The sequence below is a fragment of the Notothenia coriiceps genome, unplaced genomic scaffold, assembly GCF_000735185.1.
Source record: "Notothenia coriiceps isolate Sejong01 unplaced genomic scaffold, NC01 NC01_scaffold00024667, whole genome shotgun sequence".
In the NCBI taxonomy this organism is placed as follows: domain Eukaryota; kingdom Metazoa; phylum Chordata; class Actinopteri; order Perciformes; family Nototheniidae; genus Notothenia; species Notothenia coriiceps.
Window position 1 is genome coordinate 4,494,481 of NW_011357368.1, and position 21,820 is coordinate 4,516,300.

General features: G+C 40.6%; 1 protein-coding gene and 1 long non-coding RNA gene across 2 annotated transcripts; one reads left to right on the plus strand and one right to left on the minus strand.

The window, feature by feature from the left end:
- Positions 1-1,101: 1,101 nt before the first annotated feature.
- LOC104955244 (uncharacterized) lies at positions 1,102-3,665 on the minus strand. The gene is made up of 3 exons (XR_799438.1): positions 3,532-3,665; positions 1,638-1,934; positions 1,102-1,536 (listed from the first exon to the last, which is right to left on the minus strand). It is a non-coding gene; the product is annotated as an uncharacterized lncRNA (long non-coding RNA).
- Positions 3,666-5,036: 1,371 nt separating this feature from the next.
- LOC104955245 (nuclear receptor coactivator 5) lies at positions 5,037-19,988 on the plus strand. Its single transcript, XM_010782524.1, has 9 exons — positions 5,037-5,224; positions 5,358-5,441; positions 5,549-5,622; positions 5,848-5,989; positions 7,953-8,152; positions 9,698-9,976; positions 18,279-18,437; positions 18,927-19,172; positions 19,364-19,988. Exons 1-9 carry the CDS (start codon positions 5,163-5,165, stop codon positions 19,399-19,401), a joined length of 1,284 nt encoding a protein of 427 aa, XP_010780826.1. The 5' UTR covers positions 5,037-5,162; the 3' UTR covers positions 19,402-19,988.
- The last annotated feature ends 1,832 nt before the right edge of the window (positions 19,989-21,820 follow it).

A 21,820-nucleotide genomic window follows, 5' to 3' on the forward strand; every position in this document is an offset into this window, starting at 1 on the left:
GTCATTGCTACTGGGTAGGTATTAGGGGTGTAACGGTTCACAAATATTTCGGTTCGGTACGTACCTCGGTTTTTGGGTCACGGTTCGGTAAGTTTTCGGTACAGCAGAAAACAATGATCACAAAACATAAAATATTTTTTGGGGGTTTTTAATTATTATTAAACTGTGAATAATGTATTAACTCAAATAAATACAAAATATAATAAAATAAACATTAAGGTGCAGCATTTCGATGAACTGAAATAATCTGTATTTGAACTGTACTGTACTAGTACCGAAGCAGCCAGTTTGACATTATGAATTGCTTGTCATTGTATTTTCATGTTTTTTTTAAGGAAAAATTAACTTGTCCACATTGCTTGCCGAAAGGGCAGATCTGCTGGCACTAACAATGTCTCCTGCTGTGGAGAACACCCTCTCTAGGGACAGAGGTAGCAGATACAGCCAGGTAGCGCTTTGCTAACATGGCAACATAAGGATATTTGGCGTTTGTAATAGCTTTGGCTCGGTCTGAACTTTTTGAGAGTGGTGGAGGCTTAAATGCTAGCGGGAGTTGGGTTTGGGTCTTTTTTCTTTTGGTACCGGTGATATTCACGTTCGGGTGATGCCTTTTCAAATGAGTGTGCACGTTTGATGTATTGCCAGCCACGTAACCAATTTTAGTTGAACAATGCCGACAAACAGCTTTGGTTCGGTCTACCTGTCTTTGTCCGTCATCCTTGTACGTAACTGCGAAACCAAAATGTTCCCAAACCGGAGACTTCAATGATGCTGGAGGATTTTCGAGCTTAACTTTATCTGCGTTCGCCATTTCAACGGTTCCTCAAATTACTGAATAAATTTGAACGCATCCCTGTGACCAGCTCTCATAGTAGACCTTTCTATGTATTGATTATTTCTGTATAGCCCTCATCAATTGTAATTGTTATTCACAAATATGTGATAGCTTTTATTGAACAAGTTCTTCAGTTGATGGAACGCTTCAGACCTTTGCAGAAAAGAGAGATTTTTGTTCCAACATATATCCAACAGTAATCAGTTTTCTTATTAATAAAAAAAAAGGATTCACTTAATGGTCTTCTGTGGGACAGCCCAGTTACTTGTACTGGTAAAGTGTCTAATACCAATTTACTTTAAAAAAGGGTAACATTCAATTCTAGAAAGTTCTGCAGCTAAACTGCGTGAAAATCCTGGGAAATGGGAGACACGAAGGGTGCTAAACTAATTTCACTTGAAAAACAGCAGGCCAAATTTTGTTCAACCGTTGTACATTTTTAGGAAACTAAAAATATATTTCTAAGGAAACCATTCACGAATGTCGGAAAAACATCTTCTGTTGCTTTTCAGAGAAATTATGACTCAGTACTACTAGGAAAGATCTTTGTAAAAAAACTAACAAAAAACAATGTGTTTCTAATCAAAAATTACCTGGTGAAAGTCCTTGCCACTGCTTTTACCATCGCCACTGAAATCCACATGAGAGAAGAGACAGCGAAGTAGATGCCTGTCTGCCTCAGGACCGTGACGATTCACAATCTGGGAGAATACAGGCAAAATATCCAGAACACATGGAGATATATTAGGACACTTCAAGAAGATAAATGATGAACAAAAATAACTTGATGTCCAACACTTACATGCTGTATTTCTTGCTGGCTGGCTCGATAGTTTTTCTTAGTTAAATTGTCCACCAGATAGCTGATTTGAGACAAAGCCAGCGAAAGCGAGTCAAGATTCATTGCTGTTCGGGGCGGAAGCAGGCGGCCGAGCACGGCGCAAAATCACCATTATTCCCCTTTAATCACTTCAGTGATAGGTTAATTCTGCTCCCCCCCCCAAAAGTGTAAAAAAATATATAAACGTCCAAATGGGTTTTCCGATCAGTGGATCCCGGTGCTAGGTAAAGTCCTTCAGTTTAAAATCAAGTTCAGCTTCTGTAATGAAAGGGAAAAACAAGTTAAATGTGATTTAAAACAGTGAAACAGTTGTGTAATATAAATAAAAAATGGCAAACAAAAAGGGAATTCCCGTGTTGGAAGCACTAAACTATGAGTTCTGTAGTATTACTTTAATGCAGAAAAATATTTACAATCATTTGACAACAACATGTTTTGTTACAGGCTTTGAGGCCTACGTGCATAGCAGTACAATTAAAAGTACGTTTGTTGCCAAGATAATCATCTGTTAATAAAATCCCAATATAGGGTCGACACGAGTTTTAAACTACATAGGTTAGTATGGTACGTTCACGGAGATATTGTAAAACTACAAACCTACCGAACCCATAGCTTATAACGTTACTAGGCCTCGAGTGTACCCACATATGTGGTACACAGATTCCGCTTACCGAACTAACTCACATTATCGTTAACAAAAGCATAAATACTGCCGCAGTTTTGTCAAGCAATTTAGAAGAACGTAGCCTTTAAAGCAGCCAACTGGACATTACTGTTGACTAATGGACTGAGAGAGTTAAAATCACCACTTGAAACAAAGAGCAAGCTAATGTAAGTTAGCAATATTACCAGCAAGCGATCTGCCTTACGTGTTAGCTAACGTTTGGCAGTCATATATTTACCAGAAAACCCATATGATATCTGGCTATGTGAATAAATTGATTCAAAGTAACCCTTTTGCAGACCATCCTCCTGTGGCAAATCGGGAAACCTAGCTACCTAAGCTAACATTACCATGACGCTGATAAACACTTGCTAGGAGAGAAGTTTGAGTTAACGTTAGCCAACATGTTTACCGAATCATTAAAAGCACTAGTTAAAGTTACCGGTTGAATCTGCTTCACACGGTCTTTTACTAAATCAAACTTTAGAAATATATCCTCTTATCAAAATAACTCCCAAGTGGTCAATATCTAAAATTAACCCCTGTGAAATGTTACCAACTCCCTGTAGGCTACGAGCTAATGCTATCAACTTAGCATTTACGTGAAGCTAACATTAGCAACATGAGTCCGTTTCAAGCTAGTTTGTATGAATTGGTGAAACCCATTAACAATACGTTTCACGATTTTTTTTAATAGTCAGTTTTGCTAGCTATACGATTACTAAGGTTTCATGGCCGTTACACAAACATAGGTCGTGAGCGTGAAGGCCTCAAATATTGCGGATGGGTTTTGCGCGATCGTGCAAGCTAACGTTAGCATTAACCTTGTTAACGTTAGCTCATTTCAACGGGCTATGGCTAATATATGAAATTGCTAACACTATGTGCTAGTTGCCTGTGCTAACTATCACGTAACGACGCGTAAATGTTACACCGAGTCAACATGAATATTCTCTCCAGCAAAAATGTGACTACTAAAGTCTTAGACAAGTACGTTACTAACTTTGCACGAGAAACGTTACTAAATGAATGAATTATTACTTTTTGATGCAACCAATATGACAGCTGCTTTTCAGCAAATAGACCCCCCCGCACTGGTGGCTAACGGCCATCCTCCGTATCAACATCGTTACTTTAGTGTTAAATATAGATATGTCGACGGTTGTTAACCAAATATATTGTAAGTCTCACCATGCTCCCAAGAAAGTAATTCAGATGTTCATCCCTTCTTGTTTCGCACAACAAACTTGACGAAATGGAAGGGTCGCTCTGCCTCCAGTTCAGTTTGATTTTCAAAATAAAATGGCGACTGTCACCACCGCGGCGCGCTCACGGGTCGAGTTCGAGAAGAGTGCGTGAGTTTATCCGCGCGACCTAAACGCAAGGTGCTCGGCAGTAAACACCTGGGTCAGTTGTGCATACAATCTAGTAATATCCTGTTTTATTAAATCTAGATAATGAAATTCAATCATGTTTATTGTTTTTCTTCATACCAACGCAAAATGAACCTTGTAACATTCAGGAAAACAACAGGACAAAAAATGTTTTGTGCTACAGTTTTTTTAACATGAAATGCATTAGCATGACATATGAAATAGATATAAACTCTCACATCATTTTTGAAACAACTGTAAAAACCTCATGCAAATCTCCTGTTAATCTAAGCTATAGTACAACAAAATGTAGGTTTATAATATACATGATAAATACGCCAATTCAGCTTTTTCCGTGCTCTAAACTTTACTCAATAGGATATGATTAGACATGCTGTTGCCCATGTTGCTGAACAGAATGATCTGTTCTTTTTTTTTACAAAATATGCTCACTCCCATTGCAAAAAGCAATCCCTTGTCTTTTTTTACAAATCACACGCCTGCCTAAATAATTATGGGCTCAATTGCATTGTTTCATGTCCTACGTTTTCTGTTTGGCATTGGACTGTGTACTGTATGCTCTTACATATCAGACATTTTCCTATAACACTGGTTTGACAGAATCTCAGTCATGCTGCTGTCCTGCCTCAAGTGATCTCAGTAGGCTATAACAAAAGATTGTTTTTTAAGCATTATTTCTTCTAGTAGGCTATTAGGTTCCAGAAAGCTGTAAAAATACTCAGTTACAAAACGTCCTGCATTAAAAATTGTATTTAGAAAGAGGACAAAAGTATTCACATCAAAATATACTTTAAGTAGCCTACCAAAAGTAAAAGTAGCCTACTAAAAGTAGAAGTTCATCACTTCAATGGGGGCAATTTCTAGAAATGTAGTTTATTTAAAATATTGTATATACAGTAATATGGGGCATTTGATTTATATGTTGTATTCATAATCTAAATCGGCAAAGAGACCAGTGACTGAATCCGTAAAACAAATGTTAAAAGTACAACATAGGCCTACTATAAATATTAATGAAGCATATGCAGAAGTACAAAGTTGTGAAAATACTCAAATGAAGTACGGTTACCTATTTTTTCCAACATTTGTCTGGGGTTGTGGGAAATAACAGATGGTTACATTACATATAATGTATACAATTAGGGGTCAGGGACAACTCAGCAGCATTACGGGAGAGCATCGATTTTATATAACCAGTCTGTTGTTTAAATTCGCAGCTAACGTCCACTGCACCACTAGGGGGCGCTGATGCACCTGAAGCTGGACAGTCGACTGCCAGAAGAAGAGCTGCTCCTCCTCTTCTTCCTCCGTCTCCTCCCCATTACAGGGAGGGTTGTAATAGAACCTAGCATAACATTTTTTTATCCCACTGTTATTAAAAGCTTAAGAAGCTTACGTGTGTTTGGCTGAAGCTGCAGTCCAGAGAACATGTCGTCCTGGGCGAAGTCGTCCGCAGCTGCCCGACGGCAAGCAGCTAACCCCAATGGAAGGTAAGCCGAGTGTTCTGTGTAGCAAGTTTAGCATTAGCAGCGGATATGCTAGGTAGCAGGCAGAAAACAAAACGGTGTAGGCTCAACAGACATGTTAACGTTGGTACATGTTGTTTTGTTTTGCGTTGTGCAGTTCTCAACAACTGCGTCTGTTTCGGAGAGCAACACCTTACTCCAGAGAGGAGAGGGGCGAGGAGCTGAAGGATGCCCTGGACAGGTACCTACCTTAACATTAAAAAAAGTATTTAATAACATCAGTCTGACTTGCTTCTTACTACTACTACTACTACTACTACTATATTTAAGACACTGCTTCTCTTTCAGCTATGAAGAACTAGAGCAAATCCAAAACTACAGTGGAAATGTGAAGTACGAGGGGTACAAGCATCAGCAAAATGGTGAGACATTTTCTTTATATTTATCACAAAAAGCACCGTAACAAGTTTTAATGAAGCTCCCAAAAACTTTGCACAAGATGTCATTTCTATATATATCTTTTTTTCATTATTACTTACAAAAATGCTCTATGATAATTCATGCTCTGTGTGCCGCTACTTTGTACATTTAAATAAAACTGCATTTCCTTAATAACGGGTAACCCATTGGTTTACACTTTTAAATAGCAAAGCCATCCAAAGCAGCCAAGGCCGACGGCTGCACTCCAGCAGACAGACGCAAAGCCCTGTACCAGAAGTTCTACAGACAGGTGCAGGAGGACAAGACGCCGGCCGACTGCGTGGTCCTCTCTGTCACCAACCGGTGCATGTGAGTACTTCATAACAAAGGTCTAAACCTCAACAATTCAAATGTACAATGTTTTTGCATTGATGCTGACAATTTTACAGCTGGAACTTTTTCCCCCCTTTTTTTCCCCCATTCGAGATGATTGTATGGAAAGCTTCTGTGCTTATCTGAGACAGGGATTGTATTAAGTTTAATCTTAACAATAATGCTTTTTATATTTAATTAGTTTTGCTCCCACACGTTAGTCTAATCTGCACTCTGCCAGTCTTTACTGCTGATTTGATTGACTTTTCCATGTTTAGTGCTGCAACACTTGCATCCAAGTTCACTTTGATACTTTGGCCAATGAGAACCATTGGATTGTTTATGTCCACAAGGTGTTGAGAACTGTCTTATTATGGGATTTGACAGGGAGCTGGTCAATTATTTGTCTGAAAAAACCTGTGGCATTCATGCTCATATGAAGAAGGTAAAACATTCACTTCTCTCAGCACATTAGCCTAACAGCCTTTTCTCATAAATACAATTTTGTAGTTGCATTCACATGTAACACTTATAATACTTGACGTCAAATCCACACATGTGTATCATTGTTGTATTTACATCCACCAAAGTTTCAGAGTTGTTGGATTCTGATTTGAAATGCCATTAAACAACATGTCTATTCATTCTACAGAACATGAACAATTACATGAACTACACAATCTTTTAATACAACGTTATTCTTTCGAAGTCTACTATTATTACGGACCAATTACACGCTACACTTTATCCTCATAACAGGCAATACTTAGCATTATCTGTTAGCAACATGTTTGATAATGATTCAGCTGTTGTACTAAACCATTAACGTCACGCCATTAAAGTGACCTACCTTTCTCCAATTATCTGACAAAGGGTGGTACCAATGTAATGATCATCGTGCATAAAACATTTACACTGATTACACACTGCAACAATAAAAAAAATTCACATTCAAAATACTAATATGCAAATGTAGACTACAAATCTCTGCCAAATGTGGCTGCATTTTCCAATGGGGACACAGTAACATTGCAGAGCGTATTCATTCCAAAGGCCACTCAAATTACCTAATGAACAATAGCCAGGGTTTCCTGCCATACGAAAACGGTATCTTCAAAATCAAATATATAAAACAGATGTTAAATGCATTTTACTTTCAAAAACTGTTATGAATAGTTAACACTAAACCTCTGTAGGTCTAAAAAGTGTTGGATTGGTTGCATTGACAATGATTCCAATGAAGGTATCACTATGTCATAAATATCTGAAACATAAGCTGCAACATAAAACTCTTTTCCTCTTTCCTTTTTGTGGTTGGTACATTCCAAATGCTCACTTTTTTATCAAGCTACGGATATCGGTGAAAACAAATGCTAATGGAATGCAAATATTGTTTTTGTTGTCTTTGTTTACCCAATTTTTCTCAAACAACTTTCCCTACTCCTATGTCGACGATAACTATTTTCCCACATTTACCTGAAATGGTATCTCTGCTTCTTTTAACAAATGTCACCTTTGGTTTTTGAATGTTGGAGCAAAATTTCGCAAACACCCGACTCGTTGGTTGATGGGTTAGGGTTACCATCGGTCTTTTTACAACCCTTTTTGACAGAAGTACCACCATTCTTTTCAAATTCAAAACAAATTCACTCAAGTCTCCCAGATGAATAAGACCCTCTGTTTTACCTTATATTTTAGCCAAACACATTCTTCTACAACAATAAATACATCTATGAGAGAGCCTAAAACCTAGGTTGGTCCCACACAAAGCTTTACGCAATGCTACACTTGGTTGCATCTAGTTAAAGCTCCACACAAACAGATTTCACCACTCAAAAGTAATGAAATCCATTTATTTTGTTAAATCAAACTCTCGGAGTTAAACTTTAGGTTTCTCTACATGCCATGTCACTTAATATAGAAATGTCAAGTTAACAAAATGTTTCTCTTCCTCTCAAAGGGATTACCCCAAATCGCTAAGCCAGTGCTTGCAGGAGCGTGGCCTGTCAGTGGAAATGCTCTACCTTCAGGCGGAGTCAGGCCTGACCCGGGCTCTTCAGGATGTCCGAGCAGTCGGCTCGCCGTTATGTATTCTGGTGGAGCACACAAACGTAGCTCTGTCCTCCTGCACTGTTATCATATTTTCAGAATCCCTAAAAAGTAAGTCCCTGCCCCTCATATCTTCAAACAGCGTCAGACTACCTCAGTTAGTTCACATCTTAAAGAAAATCCCAATATGAAGTACATTTAGCATGAAACTAAATTTAAATTTAAAAAAAAACAAGAAATACACCCATTAAAACATAAACATTTCAAATCCTAAAGCTACAATTCTCAATCGGCTGGAGAAAAAAAAAGTATACTACATATTAATATTCATTCTGTTAATACATACGTCAATGGCACTTCATTTACTGGCTTCCATTGACATGACTACTTTACATTACATAACGGTACACAATAAACAAACTCCACAATTTAAAAAGAAGGTATGTAAAACAGGTTCAAACTTTAAATCAAAAGGAAAACTTAAGTTAAGCCCAACGTGTTCCTTTCATAGCTTAAGCCATGCCTTTATTGTGTATGATAACATTGTACTCAAGAACGTAGCTGCTGAGGTCTGTAAAAGCCTCTGCCGCAGAAATCCAAAGTCAACCTCCAAAGGTAAACTAAAGAATTGTGACCTTTACTATCTGTTGTAAACATTTCAGGCTAAATATATCATAGTTGCCCTATTAAGGCACCATTATGTTTTCCTGTTCAATGAGGGATAATAAATGGACTCTAATCTGGAAAAAGTCTGAGCGCATGATCATCAAACTGTTCATTCTACACAGTTCGCCTCAGCAATTATTAAGGTTGGACGGATACTATCATACCTAATGGCCAAAGCTATGGAAAAGCATTTCCTTTTAAAGTCCTATATAAACCATATGCAATTCACATTTTGAAACATTATCTATATATCTATACCATGATATGCAAAAAACTGATTAAAAACAATCCATAATAGCATGTAGAACTATGTTTTCTATATTGTAGAACCGCATATTTTAAATAGTCCACAATATACAAACATATGCATAAAACAAATTGCACAAATACGCATTTAATGAAACAAGAACATCAAAACTGTGCAGTGATTTAATGTTACATGTTACTTTGTTTAACTCAAAAATAAATACATTATTGCCAACGCAACCAAAACGAAATGCAAATGTAAGTTTTGAAGCTAATATAGTAAAGGCAATATTCATTGCAACCAATCATTTAAATACAAAAATATATAAAATGTATACATTTAATTACTACTGTTATTATTGTTCTCATGTCTGATTGCACATTTGGAAAAATAAACCAATCTTACAAATCAGATATTTTCTGTCCAGGAACATAATGCAGCAATATATAAAGTGACGGATGAATGCAGATCTACAAATTGAATGCCCCATAGTATGCCCATCCTCTTGCACAAAATACACAACCTGCATTTAAAATGACTATCCATCAAACTACAAATGTATCAGCTGAATTTGCTAAACCCAACATCACTTTAAAACAAAACAGAATATCAGTATATCCTAATTGGCGTATAAATCATTGATTTTACTGCTATTTCTACGTTTTTTGGCTTGTTATGTCACCTTTCTTCCCCTTCAGTCTCCTGACACACCACCATTAACATTCCAATTCCCCCCCACTCAGTCCATCGCAACATGCCCAAAGACCAGGCCATGGACTTTGTTACAGCAGAGTACAGCCATGGACTCGTCAAAGAACGTCCAGGAAGAGATCCCGCGGAGACTGCAGCACAGTCGTCACAGCTGGTGGATGACTTCCTGGAACGAGAAAAAATCGAGCGCCACACCGTTCCCCTTGAAACCCGCCAGCTCCTCCTGCTGTTTGCCGACGGGGTGCATCTCTACCACGAAGAGCTGGGAACCATCTCGGAGTACGTCCGTTCCCGGCAGGAGCACGCACAAGGTGGGCGGCTAAATAAACTGGTGTTTGTACTCGTCAATATAACTGAATGGACCTTTTGAATTATTGGGGGCCACACACATGCTGAGACATTTTGCACCCTGATTACATTGCATTGCATTTAGCTGACGCTTTTATCCAAAGCGACTTACAATAAGTGCGTTCGACCAACAAAATACAAACTTGAAGAAAACAGAATCATATAAGTACATCAGGTTTCATAGAGCCAAAACATTTCAAGTGCTACTCAACTGGCTTTAGATAAGCCAGTCCTTTATTAGTATATAAGCGCTTTGTTAATAGTTCTATCGCTCGAAGAGTTGAGTTTTCAGTCTGCGCCGGAAGATGTGTAAGCTTTCTGCTGTCCTGATTTCAATGGGGAGCTCATTCCACCATTTTGGAGCCAGGATAGCAAACCCACGTGTTTTTGCTGACGGGAACTTGGGTCCCCCTCGCAGTGTGGGTGCAGCAAGCTGTTTGGCTGATGCAGAGCGGAGTGCACGTGCTGGGGTGTACGGTTTAACCATGTCCTGGATGTAGGAAGGGCCAGATCCATTCGCAGCATGGTACGCAAGTACCAGTGTCTTGAAGTGGATTCTAGCAGTTACTGGAAGCCAGTGAAGGGAAGGGAGTGGTGTGGGAACATTTAGGAAGGTTGAAGACCAGACGAGCCGCTGCATTCTGGATGAGCTGCAGAGGTCATCCGACCTCTGCAGCTCATCCAGAATGCAGCGGCTCGTCTGGTCTTCAACCTTCCTAAATGTTCCCACACCACTCCCTTCCCTTCACTGGCTTCCAGTAACTGNCAATATTTGAATAATAGAATAATATAGTGTAGGACCATACGTAAGGCATATTTATACTTTTTATTTTTCAAAATACCAAGCAGATCATGCATTTTAGCCATTCCTCATTTCGCTCAATTTAACACTGTCTTTTCATGGGCTGATTCTTTGAGAACAGCACCATCTACAGGCCTGGCATATGTACTACAGCGTCTCCAGCGCTTTCGAACGGCAATGTCCGTGGCTGTCTCCTCATGATTGGTGGAGTTGGCCCAATACCCGTAGCGCCACTTCTGTGACGTCATAGAAGTGTTCAAATCTGGATCAGTCTGTATCAGATCCGTTGCAGCCCCTTTTTAAGAGATTTGGTATGGAGGAAAATAGAGAGGGTTGTGTTTTCTGACACTTGGTGAGTTCCCTGGAACACCGGGGACACATATTCATGTATAAAAGACATACAAAAGTGCATTTTGCATGATAGGTCACCTTTAAATAAAAGAAGTTACAACAACATGTTCATGCCCAAGAATAGTTCAACGTTAAAGTATTGGATTCAGTTTCCAAAAGGTGTTCGCTCCTGTCTCTTAAAGGACCCTTCCTGAAAAGTCCTGGCTGCTCTGAAAGCAGTGTTTGGAGATACTCAGATATTCCCTAATATATGAGTGTTTCTTCATATGTCCTCTTTAACCTGTTGAACCCCATTGACCCGCCCCCGGGCGGAAAAACTCATCATCTGCAGGAAACAGCGTCTGAGGGCTTCTTAATGTTTAATAAACTATGAATGTTTGGTATCCATGTAACGGGAAGAAACTCAGCTAACTGATCATTATAATTCTTTTTGCAAAAAAAACACAAAGCTAACGCTGAGCCTCTGAATTAGCCACGAGCGAAAAAATGCTAACGGCGGTTGCACAGAAAAAACAGTATAACACCCTTATTACTTATCGTAAATGCAAATCAAACCCATCGATTAGCATCGTGAGAGCACACAGAATCGATAGGTGTCTATATCATCACTCTATGATAAGAACTCGCGACATAATAAACAAAAACAGACATCATAGCACGTGGCGCTAAGTAGCAGAAACGGCATAATGTCTTACCTTCGTTGTCTGATCAAAAGTTTTCTTCAATGGCATTAAAACGATAAAAACGCTGCTGAAGGTTAATCCATAGATTAATCCAATGTGTCTGTGTCACTTTGAAATGATTTCTGATAATCCATAAGAAATAAACCTACTTTTCAGATTTCAGAGCTTGAGATTGGTTTCACTTTCGTCAAACTGCCTGCGCGAAGCCCCCACTTTTTCTTGGTAACGTTGGTGTGTATGTGGAAATCCCCCTTCGATTATATTGGCTCTAACGGTTAAAAAGAGATGTCAATCATCAAAATCTAAATTTTCTTTAAAATAAAAAACATCTATATTGATTCTGACTTTTCTACATCCAACTCACAGGTTTATCATTACTTTGAGAACAAAAAAGGTATTAATGTTCCCCTTTTAGAAGTGTAGTTATGGTCATTTGTTCTGGAAATGTCATTTTCGAGCCTGAGACCTGACAAACAGGGATGGGGTTTAACAGGTTAAGATCAAGAAACTCCAAGAACATTTCTAATTGATGGTTACTTTCTCTAGAAAGACTAAACCTTACAGTAAACAATGGCCTCATGTGCTAATAAGGCAACTTTTTTGACCCATCTGATATTGGAATTGTTGAACAGCTTTAATGTGCTCGCACTACATTGATCTTCATCTCTCTCTTCTCGTATGCCTGCAGACTTATTGCCTAATTCTCGTAGTAACTTGCAACATCCTCCAGGGACAGTAACATAGAGGGATGGAGTTCTGGATAAGGACATTTGTTATTGTTGTGAAGCTGATAAATTAGCAAAGTTTGAGAAAACCACATTTGGTGTAAACCCAACTGGCCCCGTGGAAAATGCTGAGCCTGGGAACCCCCGAGTGGAAGAGGCGGGGAGCACAAGGGCCAAGGGACAAGAGGGATATCAATCCAGAGAAGTTCTAGAAAAGATGGACAGGGTTACTTTCTGAGAACGTCTTGGGCGAGATTAAATATATCCTGCAAACAGGGTTCAAAGTATGATTCTCTTTTCAGCATAGAACATTTTTAAACAACATTTTGAATCTCCTTGGACAGTTGAGCTCTCTTTTAACCAGATGAACGAGAGAAATATATGTCTATTGAATGACTATAAATGCTTGTAAATAAAGTTTTGGTTTGTTCCCTGAGCACTAACATGCTATCACATGAGGTCTCTAGATGGCACTGTCTTCCTATCAAGTATGGCATACATTTGTCTCCCAGTATCTCCTTTCATTACCCTCTCATCCCTTTTATTTGTAATTCTTAACCATCTCTGCTTTTTCCTCTCTATATTTTGTTTACGTCTTTGTTTCTTTATTTCTGTTCTCAGTCAGCTATCTTGAGTTTGCTTCAGAGGATACAGCCAAGGACCTCAGCATGTGTCCTCAAGAGCCTCATCCTTTCAGAACTCATTGAAGCGAGTCTTTCATTAACGGAACACAGAGAGAATGAGCCCCTTTGCATCAGTGCAGAGTGAAGCAGAGAATGGACAGTTTGGTAAACCACAGTCTTCCTGTGGGGAGCTTTCATTACCAAATACCTCTTTCAAGTCAAAGCTTATTTTAATATACTTAGGAAGGCCTCCTGCTACGTTCACCATGGATATATTCATTAGAGAATAAGAGAGTTTTATTCCATAGTAAGAAAACTGCAGAAGACCTGAGAGGCAAGTGAGAAAAACAATAATAGTGATACATTTTCAAGTCTGAATAATCTGTTTTCGGTCAAGTCTGTATACGTCAAGAACAAATGGAAAATGTTTCAAATTTCCTTGAAAATAATCGAACAACTTAAGTTATTTGCTGTACATTTGCAATCAAAGAAAAACTAATCTGGTAAAAGGTGTTTTAAGGAGTACTTTATGAGTCCGGAAATAGCTGATTTGTGTTGTTCATTCCAAACTTTATATGCACCGCAAACTGCAATCAAAATTTCAACAGCCTCTGCTAATATCACCACAGTGTTCCGCTTCAACTGGGGACCAGCATGCAAAGGGATGTTAAACTCAGTGAGAGCGCTTCATGGAGGCCCTGACACACCAAAGAACACATCCCGACGGACCCGATTGTTGTGTCGCCTGGGTGTTTCTCAATCTCGAGTACGCTTGCTTGGTAGCACATGTCTTCCGAGTCACTTGCTTCAGACGCGAGGAAAAAATACTTCCTGGCATTCGGAAAACAAAGAGTAGAACAGGCTAGCAAGTGTGCAGGTGTGCGTCATATGAGAGGCCCCGCCTTACATTTTCCGCCACAGATTTGGGGAAATTGGTCCGTGCGCAAAGCATTGTGGGGATTTTAAGACCGCGGAGTCTACACATGTGCAGCCTTGAATCTTCAAATGAAGTACGCTGGGCTCTGTAGAATTCCAAGTATAATGGACATTGGAACACTACTTCGGCGGCACTCGATGACGTAGTAAGCTTAAAATAGTGGCTCTGGAGCAGCTTTACTCAAGATTGAGAAACACCCACAGTCTATGGTCGCCTCACATTTCCTGCGTCTTGCCAAAAAGCGCACTGGACACACCCAGGGGCCGCCCTCCCTACAGCCGATCATGCAGACTGCGTGGGGCTCACCTTGCGGAGGGGGCTCAAGTGAGCCGAAAATGTGGTGCACCACTGCGGCGGAAATTAGTGTGGCGCGGCAAGGTTTTCGCACTGCGAGACTCACACAGCCCCGTCCCGTCCCTGTCGCGCTCGCGAACAGAGGCCTCATCATATAGAGAGGCGATCAGGCCCCGCCCCTCCCTTCTGCCCCTGGTAGCCTTATTTCGGAACCCAATTATGTATTGTGAAGGGTCACATGGGGAGAGAAAAACGGAGTACCTTTCGATCCCGTTTTGAAGTTGTGGCCATGAAGAACACCATATGATGTTTGTCAAACCTTGGGAGAAAAGAATTATTTCCTGTCAAAGATCAGAGATGTGTCTTAAACTGTTGAAATATAAGACTATGAAAATACGGCGAACTAGAAAAGCTACAAACCCCAGAGTCGCTTTAGAGTAAGTGATGTCCTAATTGGTTTTCCTCCACTAAATATAAGAGGAGGTACGCTAAGCTGACTTTAACAAGTCATGCCTGTTGTGGCGTTGTACAGGCTGTAACCATACCAGCACATTCTTTACTCCGTTCTTTCGCTTTCCCGTCTGAGAAGGGGGACCAGGCCTGGCGCTGGCCCTGGATCAGTAGGCTAACGCTAGCTAGTAGCAGCACGTTAGTTAAGGCATTACCAGCGGCTTAGGCCTTGTCATTTTTGCGACCAGGGGGAATGTAGCTTCATTGAGCGTTTCACACAAAAAAAGTCTTACATCACACGAGTGTGTTACGGCAACCATGTTTTTTTTTTTTGACTTTATAATTGACGACTCTATGTTGTAGCTCGTGACACGAATTGAACACGGATTGAAAGGATGAAACCGTTTCTCTCGCATTGACTTCATTACATAAATTTTCCGAAGATAAGGGTCCCATGGAAGTCGCGGGGGAAAGGAGACTCTGTTCCTCTCATTACTTTGCCGTGGGGCGCTCATGTTGCCAGGACGGCCCCTGGGAACACACCGGAAAAAGACTTCAGCGGACCGGCCAAAGTAGCACGTATCGGGCACTGCGCAGTGTGTGAGTGGCACAGTAAAACACTCTGCCTTACCCAGCAAGCTGCAGTAGTGTGGTATTCTTAATCAGAAGCAGGTAACTGTTTGAACTGTTTAAAATAACGGATGTATAATCAAGAATGGTGTAGATGTTGATTAGTGGAAAATAAGAAATAATAGTGTCTGTGGTGTGCCTTGTCTGCAGTGCTTCCGTTTCGCTTTCACATGGCACTGATTCGGCAAGCTGAACACCATTGTAGATGTGTATGTTGTGTTGTGTGCTCGTCGGACATGTGCTTTTGCTCGACAGCCCTCACCGATTTCACACTGATGTGTGCTAGTGGAAGTTGTGTGCGATGGGCGGTATAGATAGTGCACAAACAGGTGGCTGGGACAACACGCCATCTGAAGTGACGACAGAGTGAAGTGGACTCAGTCGGACGGCCAGAGCATCTTAACGGAGCACTGGCTGCGTGATGAAGACGCCAGAGGGTGTGGTAAGGTGAGGAGCCTGTGAACGTGAGGTGTGTTGTGGTGTGTATGGAGAGAGTGTGGTTTGTGTGTGTGTGGGTTGTGTCATGTGATGGCTGAGGTTCTGTGGTGTGTGTGCAGCTGGTAGTCGCTTTCATTATTTTGTAGGCTGGTTGTGTGGGGTGGTCTGTTGTGCTATGTGTGGTAGTAGAGTGTGTTAGTGATCTGTGGGGTGTTTTGCTGTAAAAACATACGTATAGATCTCTGTTTTGAGTTGAAGAGAGTAAAATAATGTTTGTTTAAATCAATAGATGAGAAGATCCAATGTAAGGTTTGTTAGAGAAGTAGTTGCCTGCTGCGTTGATAGTGTGTGGTGCTGTGCTGGTTCGTGTTGTGTGGTGTGTGTGTGTGAGTGTGCTCTCACTTTTTCGCCTAGGTTAGTGAGGGGAAGTCGAGAGGTGTCGAGTTGATTTGGGCTGTCGCACATTAGAGGAGAAACATGCTAAGCTAAGATGTTAGAATGGCTAGTAGTGTGTGTGAATGTTAGAGTAGTGATGTGAGTGATGTGGATGTGTGTGCGTGTTTGGGTGTGTCGTTGTTTGTGTTGACTTTGGGTGATCGCTGACAGCGTAGGACTAATAAACCCGGAGCTCAGCTGTTCGACCATTCATTGGTATATTTTGCCTTTACATCTTTTGTTGTGTGCTAGGGTGCTGTGTGTTGGGTGAAGTCATGTGGTCGAGTCGTGAGCGCGAGGGGTTCGAGAGAGTCTGGGCTGCAAGAACGGAGATGGTGTGGGCATGCCTTCCTGTGGTACATGAGAGAGAGGTTGGCTCGCGATATTGTGGTGTGTGGTGGTAGTGATGGTAGTGTGTGTTGATGATCGTGTGTGACTGCCTACACGGTGATTTTTTCGATGTAAAAGCAGATGCTTGGTGACTGTGCACAACACTGACCTTCTTTCACTCAAGGGGATGCATAGTGTTGATGTGTTTTATATGCCCAAACACCCACTTAAATTATTATCACTGCACGACGGCGTGTGTGCCTGTGACTGACACACAATATCCGGGCGTATAGTGTTGTGATAGTGTGGTGTGCGTGTAGCGTGTTCCAGTGAAAACACACCAGAAATGCATTGAAAGAAGCCTATAGATTCATGTGGTGCTGTGTGAGAGGGTGCTCGCGCGTGACTGTCACCGCTGAAATGCTGCCCTATTTCTCGTCTGCTGCGATGTGGGCTGAAGTGCGGTGCGCGCGGATGGCGAAATCGCTGCTTCGTAGATGTGTGGGTGTGTCCATGGCTGTTGTGTGTGCTGTTTCGTCGCTGTGATGCTAACACCTTGCTGCTCAGTGTGAATGTGCTGGGTGGGAGTGGGCTGTCTATGGTGTGGTCATAAGTGAGTGCTGTGGTCTGGTGCAAAATAAGCACGTCTAATGTGTGGTTTGTTCATCGTGTGTGTGGCTGGAGTGTGCCTGTGTTTGAGATCTAAGATGTGTTGTAGATGCTGCGGTAAGGATAGATAGCGTGAAGAAACACAGCACTGCGAGGTGTTGCTATTGAGTGTTGTTGTAATTTGTTTCGAACTACTGATATGTAAATAGCATGTTGTTTGGCATTATATTGTGTGTGGTGCGTGTGGTGAAAAAGCGTAGCATGACTTAGTGCTCGTTTTGACTGTGCTGTGGGCCGTCATTTTGACATTCAAGAATACCACGTGCTTCCGTGTGTGTGACTTGCGCCGTGAGTGACGGTAGAGACGATGATTGGTGCGCTCGACACGAGCGCAGTGCGGTTGACGTGTGTAAACTGAGCGGTGAGGTCGTGAGGGATGTGCACTGTGAGGCAGAGCTTTGCTGGAGTGNTCCTAAAAAAGGTTGGAGACCCCTGTTATAGAACGATACATTTGACAATTTTAAGCTTGGCCTACCATTTTATTGGAGCGATGAGGAACAGGTGGGGCTTGAAAAGGCCCACCTGTTCAAAGTGGGGAATGACAGAAAAAGTTTGAGAACCACTGGCCTAGCCAGTCTCCAGATCTCAACCCCATAGAAACTCTTTGGAGGGAGTTGAAAGTCCGTGTTGCCCAGCGACAGCCCCAAAACATCACTGCTCTAGAGGAGATCTGCATGGAGGAATGGGCCAAAATACCAGCAACAGTGTGTGAAAACCTTGTGAAGACTTACAGAAAACGTTTGACCTCTGTCATTGCCAACAAAGGGTATATAACAAAGTATTGAGATGAACTTTTGTTATTGACCAAATACTTATTTTCCACCATAATTTGCAAATAAATTCTTTAAAAATCAGACAATGTAATTTTCTGGATTTATTTATTTGTTTCTGCCTTCAGCTTCCCACGCTGAGGGGAAGAGGGGTAACATGTTGCCTCCAGGTTTGGGGAAACCCCCTCCTCTGCTCCCCACTCCACCAGGGCTGCTTCAACCCCAGTCCTCAGCCGGAGCAGGGCCCATGATGAACCACTCTCCCACTCCTCTGTTGCTTTCACCAGGTTAGTCGGCAGAGTTGAAAACTTACCTGACTATTTAAAGAGTCTTTTTAATGTTTTAATAATTAAAAGGTGGAGGAGCCAAATTAATGTTTATTAAAAAAATAACTTTGTCCACCTTGTTTAGCTAGTCTGAATCAGAATGAAATGATTGGTATTTTTTTTTATTTAGCCTGCTTTTGGTTGCAAAGTGAATAAAAGGAAAGCACGTTTATTAAAAAATTTAATTTGCTAAGGGGGCAGTAGGAAAGAGCAAGGCCCAAACTGTACTTTCTTATTGGTCCGACATTCTGCGTGGAAAATGTAATCATGAAAATCGACAAGCACAACACAAAAACCAAATGTTTTCCTCTTGGTTAACTTGTTTCTACTTTACAAAAAAAGTCAATCAGAAACAGCTTTATTACCAAGTAGGTTTACACGTTCGAGGAATTAGCCTTGCAGAAAGACCTTTATGTTTTTCAATCATTGTCTTCTGTCTCTTACACTCAGGCTCTTATCCCAAAACCAAACCTCCTCCTCTACTGTCCTTGCATCGACCGAACGGTCCGTCGTTAGGGGGCTCATCTTCACGAGGCCTGCTGTCTTCACACAATCCCTACGGTGGCCCCTCTGCTCCTCGCGGGCCCCCTCTCCACCACGTTCCCCCATACCACCAAGGCCCCAGAGGCACTCACATGGGCAGAGGAGCCCCGCCTTCTCTAAAAAGTTCACGTCCTCCACTTCTCGCTTCTCCAGGTGGGTGACTTTTTTCTTTTTACCTTAGAATTTAAATGATTGTCACTTTTTAAAAGATGTAGGTTTAAACAGTAGACTACAGTCCAGCTTTTATTGTCTTGTTTTCGGAAAAACGAAATAGGAAAAAAGTATTGATTTAACCATATCATGTAACAATTATTTCGTTTTTTCTCCCCTTTTTTCCTGATCAGGTGGCCCTCTTCAGCGACCTGGTGGCCCCCGACACTAACAACATAGACATCCACTCACACTGTTACACACGGAGGCTACTAGTACCAGCAGTGTTTTGAACATTTCACCAAACTGGAGACCAGATTACTCCTGGCGGCTGCGTGCCCTTATCTTTTTTTAAATAATAATTAACAAACATAATTGATTAGATGCCAAAATGGTCGTAATTGTTAAATATTAAGTACTTGTGGATTGAATGATGACAACATATTCTAATGACTTATGTTTTTAAGTTTCCAGGATCCCTGCGTTATCCCTTTTCATGTATTTTCTTTATAATGTACTGCAAGTTTCACCCAGTCATCCCAAAAACAAAAAAAATCTTGTCTGCCCTTGTGCACTCCATACACTTGGTGTCTAAGGTTCAGTGTCTAAGGTTCAGCATAGGATAAATGTCGACTGACTTTTTTTATTTTTTTTGTATATAATGAATTAAGCAAGTAGCCTACCAGCTGTATAAGGTGCTTCAAGATGGTGCTTAAGATTTTGTCATGAAAAAAGATTTTAAAAAAGTACTTGTGGAGCTTGTATAATCAGGGTTGAATATGATATTGACTTAATTGGTATTAAAGTGTCTTAAATCAATCTTTCATAATTGAAAAGACGGTAATAAAGACTATGATATCTTTCTGAAATTCCATTTTACAATATTTGGCTAAACAAATTGTTGAATCTTCTATGGGTTATTACATTTAATTTCACTACACATCATGTGTTTGGTCTTTATTGTCACACCAATGGGTTATTGCTCTTAGCATGCCTGTCATCCTTCCTTTTTTTCAAGTGAGAGTACGGACACTTCGTTTGGCATCCAAAATAAAAGTTGGCCATTTTGTATTGCATTAAAGCAAAAGAGGCCGCTTGTAATGTTTGACAGGAGAACTTTAAATAATATGAAGGTAATATTTGTGTCAGTAGTTGTTGCAAAATTAGTAGACAAAAATTGGTTGGTCAGCATATCAGAGTTTGAATTTCCTTGAAGCAAAAAATAAAAGAAGAGATTTGTCAAGTATTGGGATTAGATTCATTCTTCCCTTGTAGGTGCCCTCACTTGCTCACTTGCTTGCCTCACTCACTTGCTCACTTGGGTGCTTGTAGGTCCCTTCCAGGTTGTGTTTCTTATCTTCCCTTCCCTGTTGTAGTTCAGGAGAAAAACAATTGTATATTGTAGTTTTTCTGCCTTTGTGCTGTTTTTCTTAATAGCTTTTGACCCATTACTGGGTCATTACCCATCTACATTGTAGAATAGGCTGATTTTGCATAATAATGATAAAATACATTTATAAAAGAAACACTCCCTTATTACTGACTGATGTAACATTTTACAATGCTGAAAGGAACTGAATGGCATTTGGGTTTTCAGAAGTCGGTACACCTTCACGTTTGTAGTCAGTAGAGACACTTTAGACAGCAAACGAGGCCTTGAGTCTGAGTGGAATTACTTAGGTTTTCACATTCTTCACAAAACTGCTTAAGCTCTGTAAAAGGACTGGTCTAATATGTAATATTAACAGACAAAGCGCTTTACAATCTCGAGAAACTTGGAGGAGCCAGGGATCAAACCCCCAAAGTGATTGATACAGTACACGACCTAATAATGAAATATGGAATAAAATGGAAATCACCCAGAAAATACACCACAGTTACAATTTTGTTTTATGGTCAAATCAAGGTGAAATCCTATTTTTTTCAAGAAGTAGGGGTGGATTTAGAGTATGGACAAGTGTGGCATTCAAATAATCCTTAACCAAACCAGCAGTTGGAGATATGAGCGATAAAGTTACTTCCCTCAGGTTTAACCAGTTTCCTGATGTCCTCCTCAGACTGGAAGCCTAACTGTCCGTACAAGCAGTGGCACACAGACTGTAAAGGTGAAAGAGCACCAGCTGCATGATGGGAGGCACCAGCATTCTTTCTATATCCCACCCACACACACCCACACCCACATTCATAAAAACCGATTTAGTGAGGGACAGCAGTGAAAGTGTTGGAATAGTGTGTTTTTTTTAAAATTTGTATCCGTTGTAGACATTTTTTTTCAACTTGACATACATTATTGTTTTTTCTGTGTCATAAAATAATAAAAGATGGGGCCACTTAGTTTCATTTTCACATTTAAGGAGAGATCCTGTATTCCAACCTTTCGTAACACAACCACACACCCTCCTCTGAGGAACTCTGATCAAGCAGAAATAGATGAAAATCCTTATATGGGTGTATCAAGAGAGCATAGCCCAGTATTCGGGAATCTCAACTTTATTACTTGTAAATTATATTTTTCATGTATTAATGAAATGACTCCTTGTAACACTGTAATGCCCCGTTGTCATGTGATAGACAACAAGGGCATTACAGGTAAAGTGAACTCAAAACTGATGGGGGAAGATAAATGCTTCTCAGTGTAAGTGATGCATTTT

Bases quoted from the DNA above. Each gene is read 5' to 3' on its own strand.
- LOC104955245 (XM_010782524.1), top strand. From the start codon at position 5,163: ATGTCGTCCTGGGCGAAGTCGTCCGCAGCTGCCCGACGGCAAGCAGCT. The intron at 5,442-5,548 runs GTACCTACCTTA...CTTCTCTTTCAG, and splicing joins CTGAAGGATGCCCTGGACAG to CTATGAAGAACTAGAGCAAA. The intron at 18,438-18,926 runs GTTAGTCGGCAG...TCTTACACTCAG, and splicing joins TCCTCTGTTGCTTTCACCAG to GCTCTTATCCCAAAACCAAA.